The sequence below is a fragment of the Symphodus melops genome, assembly GCF_947650265.1.
Source record: "Symphodus melops genome assembly, chromosome: 10".
NCBI classification, from domain to species: Eukaryota; Metazoa; Chordata; class Actinopteri; order Labriformes; family Labridae; genus Symphodus; species Symphodus melops.
In genome coordinates, this window is record NC_136700.1 from 25,199,179 (window position 1) to 25,211,449 (window position 12,271).

The 12,271-nt window shown below is 44.9% G+C and overlaps 1 protein-coding gene across 3 annotated transcripts in view; it reads right to left on the bottom strand.

Annotated features, from left to right (window-relative positions):
* dpf1 (double PHD fingers 1) overlaps nt 1-12,271 on the bottom strand; it is a 44,911-nt gene that overhangs the window by 18,977 nt on the left and 13,663 nt on the right. For all 3 annotated transcript variants that reach the window (XM_079353349.1, XM_079353348.1, XM_079353347.1), the window contains exons 4-8: nt 11,129-11,236; nt 10,014-10,141; nt 8,262-8,351; nt 7,150-7,228; nt 6,887-7,018 (exon numbers count right to left, since the gene is read on the bottom strand). In XM_079353349.1, the coding sequence (XP_079209475.1) occupies nt 6,887-7,018; nt 7,150-7,228; nt 8,262-8,351; nt 10,014-10,141; nt 11,129-11,236 (537 nt within the window). The remainder of the gene's footprint in view (nt 1-6,886; nt 7,019-7,149; nt 7,229-8,261; nt 8,352-10,013; nt 10,142-11,128; nt 11,237-12,271) is intronic.

The window sequence follows — 12,271 nt, forward strand, 5'->3', positions numbered from 1 at the left end:
ATTAGATGCAGAGACTTAACAGCTTACAAGACCCAGTGAAGTGACAAAGACTAATCCCAGCAGAGGAACACATCTGTATCAGCCCGGCCCGCTCCGCTTGAAAAGGAAATTTAATGGCTAAAGTAATAAACAGCAGACTTGTAGCCCAAAAAGATGCAGGAAGTGCAGGGAGTGGTGCACACACAGTGAAAGGGACTGGTGCACACACAGTGACAGGGAGTGGTGCACACACAGTGACAGGGAGTGGTGCACACACAGTGACAGGGAGTGATGCACACATAGTGACAGGGAGTGGTGCACACACAGTGAAAGGGACTGGTGCACACACAGTGACAGGGAGTGGTGCACACATAGTGACAGGGAGTGGTGCACACATAGTGACAGGGACTGGTGCACACATAGTGACAGGGAGTGGTGCACACATAGTAACAGGGAGTGGTGCACACATAGTGACAGGGAGTGGTGCACACATAGTGACAGGGAGTGGTGCACACACAGTGACAGGGAGTGGTGCACACAAAGTGACAGGGAGTGGTGCACACATAGTGACAGGGAGTAGTGCACACATAGTAACAGGGAGTGATGCACACATAGTGACAGGGAGTGGTGCACACACAGTGAAAGGGACTGGTGCACACACAGTGACAGGGAGTGGTGCACACATAGTGACAGGGAGTGGTGCACACACAGTGACAGGGAGTGGTGCACACACAGTGACAGGGAGTGGTGCACACATAGTGACAGGGAGTGGTGCACACACAGTGAAAGGGAGTGGTGCACACATAGTGACAGGGAGTGGTGCACACACAGTGAAAGGGACTGGTGCACACACAGTGACAGGGAGTAGTGCAAACATAGTGCAGGGAGTAGTGCACACACAGTGACAGGGAGTGGTGCACACATAGTGACAGGGAGTGGTGCACACATAGTGACAGGGAGTAGTGCAAACATAGTGCAGGGAGTAGTGCACACATAGTGACAGGAAGTGGTGCACACATAGTGACAGGGAGTAGTGCACACACAGTGACAGGGAGTGGTGCACACATAGTGACAGGGAGTGGTGCACACAAAGTAACAGGGAGTGGTGCACACATAGTAACAGGGAGTGATGCAAACATAGTGACAGGGAGTGGTGCAAACATAGTAACAGGGAGTAGTGCACACATAGTGACAGGAAGTGGTGCACACATAGTGCAGGGAGTGGTGCACACATAGTGCAGGGAGTGGTGCACACATAGTGACAGGGAGTGATGCACACATAGTGACAGGGAGTGATGCACACATAGTGACAGGAAGTGGTGCACACATAGTGACAGGGAGTGATGCACACATAGTAACAGGGAGTGATGCAAACATAGTGCAGGGAGTAGTGCACACATAGTGACAGGAAGTGGTGCACACATAGTGACAGGGAGTGGTGCACACATAGTAACAAGGAGTGGCCATTTTAGGTGCCTCGCTGTTTTTTTTGTTTTTTTTACATTGATGTTGGTTTTATCAAAATTCGTCCTTCACGTTCCGTGTGCAGACATCGGGAGGAGAAGGAGGACAGGGAGGCCATTTTGAGACAAAAGACAGAAGAAGAGAGCGGGGGGGGAAAAGAAAGAAAAAAAATCCTCACAATAACCCTCAGTGGTGACCTTCAAAGGGCTCAATTACACGTGACACACATACACACTCATAGTTAGGCGTGATTGCCCCGTACAGAAGCAAAGGAAACACACACTGTGTTTTTGTATTTGTGTGTGTGTGTGTGTGTGTTGTGTGTGAATTTTTAAACACACAAATGCAGGCGCACACACTCAGAGCGTCCCCGCTGCTCCACACCGTAGGACCGTCTGTCTGGCCAGATAAAGTGGCCTCTGAATCTCAGCTCTGATTTGAGAGGGGGGGATTTAATGACAAATGCCCCCCCCCCTTCTCTCTCTTTCTCTCTCTCTCTTTCTCTCTCTCTCTCTCTCGTGTTTCTCCCATTCATTCTTTTTCCAATCTATTTAACTCATTCCTGCAATTCCACTATTTTGCTCTCCATCTCTTCCTTCTCCTCATTTACCTCCTTCCCTCTCTCTCTCTCTCTCTCTCTCTCTCTCTCTCTCTCGCTCCACACCCGCAAAAACCAATTTTCAGGTGGACGCTGCAGGGTCGACCTCTAAAGTAAACATCCCCCTTATTCATCCACTTCTCCTCAGCCTCCTCCTCCTCCTTCTTCGTCTTCTTCTTCTCCTTCTCCTTTTCTTGCCACCATCACATCAATGCCAAAACACCCCCCCCCCCCCCCCCCCCCCCCCCCACTCCCACCATCACCACTCCACATCCAACTCTCCCTTTTCTCCCCTCCCTCCTTGCCTTCTTCAACCTTCTGTTTGGAGGGAAAGAAGGAGAAGTGTAAAAGAAAAACACACAGTATGTGGCGCAGTCATGAATTTTAACGACACTGCTCATTTTGAGTAAATAGTACATCAGCTGGGATCCTGATACGGGGAGCTTTAGTGGTCGTTGACTTTGGTGGGGAGACGTTAGGGGAGGAGGGGGAGTGTGGACACAAAACAGAGAAATAAATTGAAAGGGAAACCCGGAGCTGGATGATGGATGAAGCGCAAACAAGAGAGAAGAGGGGGGGAGAGAGAGAGAGAGAGAGAGAGAGAGAGAGAGAGAGAGAGAGAGAGAGAGGCGGAGAGGGAGACGAGGGTTAAGTGAGGATGCAGAGCAAGTGGAGGGGAGGGAAGAGGCGAGAGATTTTGACGAAGAGAAGGACAGGAAAGGGAAAATCTCATCTCCAGGAGGAATAATCGCTCATTCATCACACTGATAGGAAAACTGGGATGAGAGAACAAAGCTCGATGAAGATCCGGAAGAGAGACGCAGTTTCTCCGTTTCTGTGATAACTTTCAGGCAGTGCTTGTGTTGTGGATGCAGCTTACATACTATAGTGTCTAGACAGGGTTTTTTTTTTTTTTAGCATTAATTATGCATGCAGGGCTGCTCTCATTCAGGGGAGCAGTATTAATATTATTACATATGTGGCAATATAGCGAAGCGTGGAGGGTGCTGGAGTCTCCTCCATGACACTCAGCAAATTGGGGGAAAGCTATAATGGAGCACACACACACACACACACACACACACACGCAAACACTTAATGTGTGAACATACTCACAGAGGCTTGCTAATGCATGGGCACACACACACACACACACACACACACACACACACACACACACACACACACACACACACACACACACAAACACACACACCCACACACACATCAACCCAAAAAGCTAAGCTTCCTTTTTCATTTCAGCAGAGAAGATTGCATTTTCTGAGGCTGTGTGTGCCCGCCTGCACGCGTATGTGTATATTCATGTGTGTGTCTGTGTGCATGTGTGTGTTTGGTGTGTGTGTGTGTGTGCATGTGTGTGTGATTACTGACAGTTTGGGAGGGAGTGATGGGGGATATTAAACGATTCAAATGCTGTCTCTCTTGCTCTCCTCGACTGAAGAGACCTAAGACTACAGCATGGCTTGGACACACACACACACACACACACACACACACACACACACACTGGGCCAGTCTGTTCTGTCAGACAGGCCAATTTAAAAACACACAATGCCAATTAAGTGAGAGGCAGCATAGTTTCAGTATGGGCATTGTTGTAGTGCAGCATACACAGATCAGTTGGACATGTGTGTTTATCTGGTTTCTTTTCCGAGCAAATTGCTTGTTTTAAGACCACGAGGAACAAAGACAGAGGACGAATCCTCGACGCTCCCTTTCAAATGTCCACAGCTATTTTTATTTTTTATTTTTTTAAGAGTGCAGGAACAACTGTAGCCATTTATCTGCTGATTAGTGACCGAAACAAACCAACCCCCTGCAGGATAAAGGTTCTATTGTCCTTTAAATAAATGTTTAGGAAAAAAAAAAAAAAACCTGCAGTGCAGACAGAAGACAACACCTTAAAAAAACACAATGATAGACAGCCGGCCTTGAGGGAGAAAGAAAATAGCCACAAAGAAACTTAGAAAGGAGCCATTTGGTTTATCCAGGAGACTCCGAAGATGTTTGTTTACTTGTTTGTTCAGATAACAAATGAAGCAGAATTATAGCTGCACATGCAATCTTTAGACAATTATCCTCTACTATTTAAATGGCTGTTAAAACTGAGATATCTGGAGGTGCCGCACCAGACCCCTTTACAGCTCCAGTCCTGCTAACACTAACTTTCTGCAGTTATTCTGATTAAATATGAGCTAAAAGTCCCACAGGGAATAATGGACCGTGAGCTGATGAACACATTAATATTCAGTCAGAGTACAGATGTAAATGAGGCATCTTTCCTGATTATAACTTTTAAAACACTCATCGGTAAGATAAATATTTTAGTGACCGAACGCCACCACACATACCTGTTGTGCCTTTTTTGGAATATTCTGTCCTCTTAGAAAACTGATGAAGCCGTCGATAATACAGAACTTGTATTGGCACACTGATGGCCCAGCAGTTCGGTCACACCCCGTGTTCAGAGGTAACCACCACGTACGTGGTGTTGAATGGGCCCAGTAAAGGCCAACGGGCGCCGGACACATCGCAAAAACTACAGCAACGACCGGTCCAACAAGATCTCCCAAGATCTCATCGGTGTGTCAGGACTTTTAAAACAAAGCTGTGGCTTAAAGTCTGTAATGACAGTGTGTGTGTGTGTGTGTGTGTGTGTGTGTGTGTGGGAACACAGGTTTTCAAGGGCCCCAAATGTGATGTTTCGATTGTGACCTGCTGAGGGACTGCAGATGTAAACTAGCTCTACGTTAACTCTGGTGCAATACATCAAATGGCAACATTTATATTTAAAATTGTACATGGTCCCTTTACAAATAAAAAGTTAAAAAAACGGGGGTCTCGAATCGCTCAAACCCAACCAGTGGCTCTTTTCTCTCCCTGGTTTCCTCCTCTATCCACTGTCCTATTAAATACAGGCATTTAAAAGGCCAATAAATACAACTTAGATAAAAGACATACAAGGAGCAATCATACATGACCTTACTCTCTGACCAGTAAGACCAGTATGTCCTCCTTCTGAATCATTGAAAAGCTCCTCTGGACTCCAATCTGACATGTGTTGCAGAAACACAACAATAAGTATGACAACGCTACAGAGATAAAACACAAACATGCACATCATCATCTGTGATGTTAGCAGCCGGTTCTGCAGTCTACCTGACCTTTAATTACCGGAGGTACGACTTTGGCTGCGGGCTAAAAGCAGCACAGACAGAGAAAGGTTAAACGCTACGTAGTTTAGAAATACTAAAATAAAAGGTTAAATAACCGCTGGGCTAAATAAGCCTGAGGGTGTCATGTGCAACCTTCAATAAACTTGGAGCCTGGACTTTGTACAAGAAGTGGAAGTCGTTTTTAAAGGGGAGCCACATGCAGGAACGCCTTAAATGTGGACTCCTAACGGCCAGCAGGGGGCGACTCCACACAAACCTGTCCTCCTCATTTGATTTAAAACTCCAGTAAACATTTTCCTGGTGAGATTATGGTCGTCCGATTCGATATCCAGGATATAGCATGGGTTGTTTTGCCTTCAGTTGAGAGGCTGCTCCGTTGACCAGAATAGAGAAGTCCAGAAAACCAGACCAAAAAAAAAAAAAACAAGTCCAAGCAGACCGCAGTCAAGACAACCGGGCGAAACCGAACCGAGGAAGACAACATGTTTACCGAACGATGTATCCGAGTATAACATACGTCACGTTTTAATCTCCGCAGCGCGGCAGCTTTCAGAAGCAGCTAACGCCTTCCTTACGCAGCGGCCTTTGACGTAACATACGTCACTTTCCCGCATGTCTCTCCCCACTCTCTCCCTGTTTCCGACTCTATCCACTGTCCTTCACTATCAATAAAGGCATAAAGGCCAAAAAATAAACCTTTAAAAAAAAAAATAAATAAAAAATTAAAAAAAATGAAGGATTTCTCCGGCTCTGATAAAGGTTATAAATATTTGCGGTGATGTAAGAATGTACAACAACAACAACAGAATATAAAAGATAAAAGGTTTAGTGATGTTTTAATTAATTTAGAAATGTTGGTGGAAACTTTCTGAAACAATTACTACGACATATTGTATATGTGAGTCTTTTACTGGATTAAGAAGCGTTTGGAGCTTTGAAATATCAGCACTAATATTTCTCAGTGCAGGTAAAAAAAATAAAATAAAAACAACCTCTTGCAGTTTGAATGGATTTAGGCTCGAATGCCTACATTTGCATAATTACAGGTGTGGTGATTTGACTTCAAAGTGCTTCTTTAGAAATCAGTGAGTGATGTCATTGAGACTGTGTCCATGTTTTATACAGCCCAGCTGTTTCTACAGGCGCTCCTGCTGTAGCTGTATCTACATTAACACGTCGCTGCAACACAATGGAATCACACAGGATTGGATGAGGTCACTCGTTCCATTTCAAACACGCTCACCAATGTCCACGCTGAGCCCTTGTTTAACCCTGCTCAAGAGTTGGGAAAAAGAGATCACTGACTTGAATCACTTGTTCGGTCTGAAAAAAGAATCAGTGAGAAAATCTGCTGAACCCTGAACTCCACCGGGGAGAAATCTCATCCGTCATCCACGCAAGTGCAGACTGTAGATTTGGCCGAGTCAGCTCTGATACTATCTACAGCGAGGAACTCAATCAATACGTCTTCTGATTATTAAAGGTTGATGAAATGACCCTGACCCTGCAGAACCAAAACTTCAGGTGTGTTCTGTACCTGACTGTGCAGAATCTGCCTGCCCGGCCATCCCTCCGCAGAGTAAATAATGGATGATGATGGACAGCTGAGCTGCTTTAAGGAGGTTTAATATACAGTCTGCAGACTCACGCTTGTGGTTGTTCTTGCGCTGGAAGGGTAGTGTGTGTCGCTCAGAGTCTTCTTCCCCCTCTTCATCTGCCAGGTGTGTGTGAGTGTAATGGTAACTCAGCCCTGGGCGGTTCTTATAGCGCTTTCCACAGACTGTAACATACACACACAGGCAAAGAGACACACACACACACGAGGAGAGAAAATGTTATCTGAATGTGTAACTGGAAAAAAAAGAAAAGAAAAGTGGAACAGGAAGGAAGACATAGAGATGCCGCTCTCACTGTCACAGACGTAAGGCTTGTCTCTGTCTTCAATGGCGGGCGGCTCTTGTCTCTTTCTCATGCCTCCGACCCCGCAGGCCTGTGGAAACACACACACACACACATGCACACACGTGTGAGAACACAGTTACATACAAACTCACACATTTGCATAAGAAACACACAAAAAAGTTTGAACTTCAAGACTTGTTAAAACGTCTTATATGCAAACACACACTATTAAGGGAGCGTAACAGCACACTCCTCATGTGTGTGTTCAAGTGTCTACACACACACACACACACACACACACACACACACACACACACACACACTTTTGCATTCTAATCATCTGCTCTCAGTGTAAAGCTCCATTTGCAGCAGGAGGGGGCTGATGACACCTAGCAGGGGAGCAACAGCTCCAATTAGCAACTCTGGTGTCTGCATTTGAGCGTGCGTCTGTGTGTGTGCGTGTGTGTGTCTGTGTGTGCATCTGTTGATTTTCATAATACATTGTTAACACGTGATTGTCTTCCCACAGGATGCACGGACAGATAAAGGGGTGAAAAGAAAACCTGTCTGATCTAATCAAGGCTGTCAAAAGAAAAAGAAAAGCCCAGCATGATTTAAATCTCTGTATGTTTGCATTTAGTCGTCGCTGGTTTATCAGAGAACATTTTACTGCAGACGCACAATAAGAAGCACAAGGGAAGGGATACGACATGCAAACATCAAGCACACCAAATTAAAACACGAGTACTCATGTTCGCACACAGAGCAGCAGTTAGAGAGAAAGTGATACTTTGTTTTTGGGTTAATTCGTTTAATATCTCCATTTAAATGTGGGAACATACGTTTTAATTTATTATAATTAAAACAGGACACTTATTCAACTCGTACAGGAGTGGCGTGAATGTTGCAGAATCCCTTGAAGTCTTGCATGTGAGAATAATTTATGAGCTGTCATGGCAAAGTGCAGCCTAAATCAGAACTCCTTCTGTTGTGTGACGGACAGGCTGCACACTGCACATCATGTTCGAGGACTTTGGTTTCCCTCCAGACTGACAGCCCAAACTCTTCCTTTACTTTGGCTTCTTAATTCAGAATTCAATTTTGATTGTCAAACGTCTCACCCGTGCTTTGGTACGGTTCTTGCGCTTTGGGACGTCTTCTTCCATCTCGTCCACCTCCAGCTCATGAGGGAAATCCCCAACCAGCAGCTTCTGTGGATGACACACACACACACACGCACACACACACACACACACACACACACACACACACACACACAGAAAGAGCAACAGGCAGGATGAGTATCAAACAGGTTCTTAACATCCCCCATTTTACATTCCTCCTCACTCTCCTGAGCGCCCAGATCTCCTCTGAATGTTTTGCATGGTGTTTGTGAAATGGCACATCATCCTGTGTGCGTGTTTTTTTTACTTCATCTGGGTACAGAAAATAACTTGCAGTGCAGAGTCATTAGCTCTAAATATAGCCAAATGTGTCACCACCTCAAGGCAAAAAGCAACTCAATCCAAGACTTTCTTATTCTTTCTTATTCCTCTTGCACCTCGACATGGTAGGAGACTAACAGGGGGTGCATTTTCAGAAAGACTCACACTAACGCTCCTGGAACAGAAGACTCCATAACATTTCCAAAAACACAATGTTATGGAGTCGACTTCCAGATCCACAAAGTGCGTAGCAATCCAAATGAATTTCTCGGAGGTTATTTGCAATAACAACACCCTTTAAACTGTTAAAGTCATGTCTGCCTGGGCTCGGGTCACAGTCGTCCCTGGATTAACACACTGATCTTCTCAAAGGTCCAATAAGAGGGCCACTCGCTAAACTGCTGATTGATTAGCTGTCCTTTGTCTAGCTTGTAAAGTACTCCAGCTGGATGGGTTATAAAGTTGTGCTCAAACGTTTGCTGCATGCTCGTCCTGCACATTTAAGATCTCAGAGTTTCGTGCAGAGAGGATTTTTTTCAGGATTCGTCAGGATCACTTTTGAGCGGACGTCACTGCAAACAGGCCAACGCTGTGTGCCTTTAAATCAATGTAATGTGTAACTGGAAGTATTCACAGTATAAACTAGTGAGTGGTAAATACCTGCAGGCGAGCAGGAAAGAGTACGAAGCAGCTTCATTACGTGCACGAAGATCGCAGCTGTCTTTGTGATATTAACATTATCACACATCCCCCACTCGCTTGCACTGACTTTTCCTGAATATTACCGGCTGCGTTCACACACTGGCACATCCCAACTCCACGGAGATATTTTAATGAGGAGGGCTAGAAATTGAGAAACTGAAAAACTGAGAAATTCAGCTGTTTGCATTCACACATGTGGCTCACCATGACAATTTAGTTAAGAACTCAGGAGTTTCATGCACGCATGAAAAACACTAATGACTACTGCTGTTTGGTGACAAATGTCCTGCTTCAAACCAGCCATTAAAGAAAGCAGGACGTAAGCTCTGCAATGCAACTCTGACCAGGACAGCTGAGGTGATTTCAAACTATCCTCATTTTAGTCTTGAAACACCAAAGGCATGTCTCAGTTTGGGTTACGGTAAACTTGACTACAACACGGCTGCATACTGTAAATGCTGACGAGCAAAGTGGAGGATCAACTTCCCTCAAATGTCCTTCAAATAGAGTCCCAAGTTTGGTCTGTGAAATACGTGAGTGGAATCCCTTTAAAGCATCAAAAATGGCTTCAGTGCAATCACACACAATCACAAGCACTCACTGTCAGGAGGAAGTCTGAGCCACCGCCAAAGTGCACACTCGGAAAGAGACGAAGGCGGAGACAGACAAAGACACATCAGCTAGGAGGGTAAAAAAGACAGACTGAGAGGCAAACAACAATCTCACCTGACACTCGCTCATTGGCTCCTCCTCCTTGGTCTCCACCTTCTTGTCCAGGGTCTCCCCAGCGAGCAGCGACTCCAGCACGGGACCGTCTGGGATGCCCCCTTCCTTCTTTAGAGAAGCCTCGTAGTCTGGCGAGCGAGACAATTATAATCAGAAACCAGCGGAGATCTCACATTCACGTTGACATGCTCAGTCGAGCTGACAGCACCCTGAGGAAACTCAACATGGCTCATTCAGGACAGCGCTAACCGACGTCAGCGCACACACAGCTGAAGTTATCATCTGCAATTTATCCATTAAATCACATGTATTGTTTGCGGGGAGTGTCCAGAGTTTCTTCACCAGCAGTGTCTCGTTTTTGTAACCTGCAAAGTAAAAATTATAAACCAAATAAACCAATAGACTACACAAAAACAATAAAGCTCACAGATCTGTCTCCCAGTTTAAATGAGTGTCAGACATGTGTGTGAAGTGTGTTGTTGTAAATCCACTCTGATCCTGTATTTGATCATGTCTATAAACCCCTCTATTTCAGCCCTGCTCAGAACAGGCTGTTTCTGTGTCTGTAGCTTTAAATATGTAAATGAGCTGTGTCTGACCACGCCCCCTCTCTGGAAGGGCTCGGGTGTACTCGCTGCTTTCTGGCTCCATGTCCTATTGTTTACGGTGAGAAGGCAGACTCAGAGGGAAGAACAAACACCTAGCTGTGGGAGTGTCACCCACCTGGGGGAGGGGCTACTGCCCTTTGTGATGTCATGAAGGGAAAATATCCAAACAGCCTGTTTGAGCAGACAAAGCAGAAAAGTGGAGCAGGCAGAGAGACAGAGAGGATGGACTTTTCTCATCATTGGGGGGTTTGTGCATTTAACAGTAGATGACAATCAGCCCGCTGATACAGACTTCTAATTCTCTCGATGCTCCACAAAGCACATCATAAAACGTGCACACCCTCAGTAACGTACACAAGTACTGAATCCTCCACCAAAAAAGATATCCCAAGTATTTTGGGAAAAGAAATGTTACTGTTAAGAGTAGCGGGGGGAAAAACATGGATCTTTAAGAAGTTGGTGTGCTGTCCTGAAAGTAGAAGAAGTTTATAACTTGTCTTCAATTACCAATCTTAAACTCGATCGGTACAAGCCGCGGGTCCTCCAGGATGTTTAGCCGTCTTTTCTTGCGCCAGCAGCGAGCGGGATACGTGTACAACTGACCAGGAGCGTGACCTGAAACAAAAAGAAACGGGTACACAGCTCGGTTTAAAGACGCACCGCCATGATTTATACAGCAATCAGTGGATGAACAAGACATGCAGGGTTTTTCCTTTTTGCTCAAACACATTTGTTTTTAATCATGGGATAGTTTTTCTGCTGTGTTGTAAGTAAACATTTGGTGCGTTGCTCAAGGGCAACCCGGCAGTGCTCAGAAAGTGGTCTGGCAACTCTCCAGCTGACAAATTTCCAAATTTGATCCGCACTGGGACTCGAACCGGCGAACCTCCGGTTTCCAACCCAAGTCCCTCCAGCGTTGGCCTCAGTACCCTGTGTTAAATATATCTGAATCTACAATGTAGATTTTTTAAATTATTTTTTTTATGAATATCTATATATTTATTTTATATTTTTTTATAAAGCAATATATAAACGTTTGAATCCCTTTTGACTCCACATGTCCTGCGGTAAACTCTTCTGGCGTGTGGTGTAAAAAAAATAAAAAAAATAAAAAAGCGTTATGAAACTACAAATGTTTCGAAATATAAAATATTTTTAAAGATATATCTTGCGTTCAGTTTTTGTTTTTTTAACATTCATGGTAAAATCACAGTTTGACAAAAAACATTAATCAAAACACCAAAGTGTTAAAACTTTAAATAGACAAACAAACAAGAGCTTTGTTCTCGCACAGACCAGGCAAAGTCTACACACACACACACACACACACACACACACACACACACACACACACACACACACACACACACACACACTCAGAAGTACACTCTCTCTGGAATAGTTTGTGCCAACGGCGTATCATTGCCTACAGGGGCGTCTGATTCACTGCCAAAATACACCGATGTTACAGAGACAGAGAAAGAGATGAGGAAACACCCTTTGGGGAAAGTAATACAAAAAAATGGAGGTGTGAAAAGTAGGAGGCGGAAATAAGGAGGAAGGAAGGGAACGGAAAGAAAGGACTGCAGAGGATCATTGTGTAGTACGACAGCTGGCCAACACACACACACACACACACACACACACACA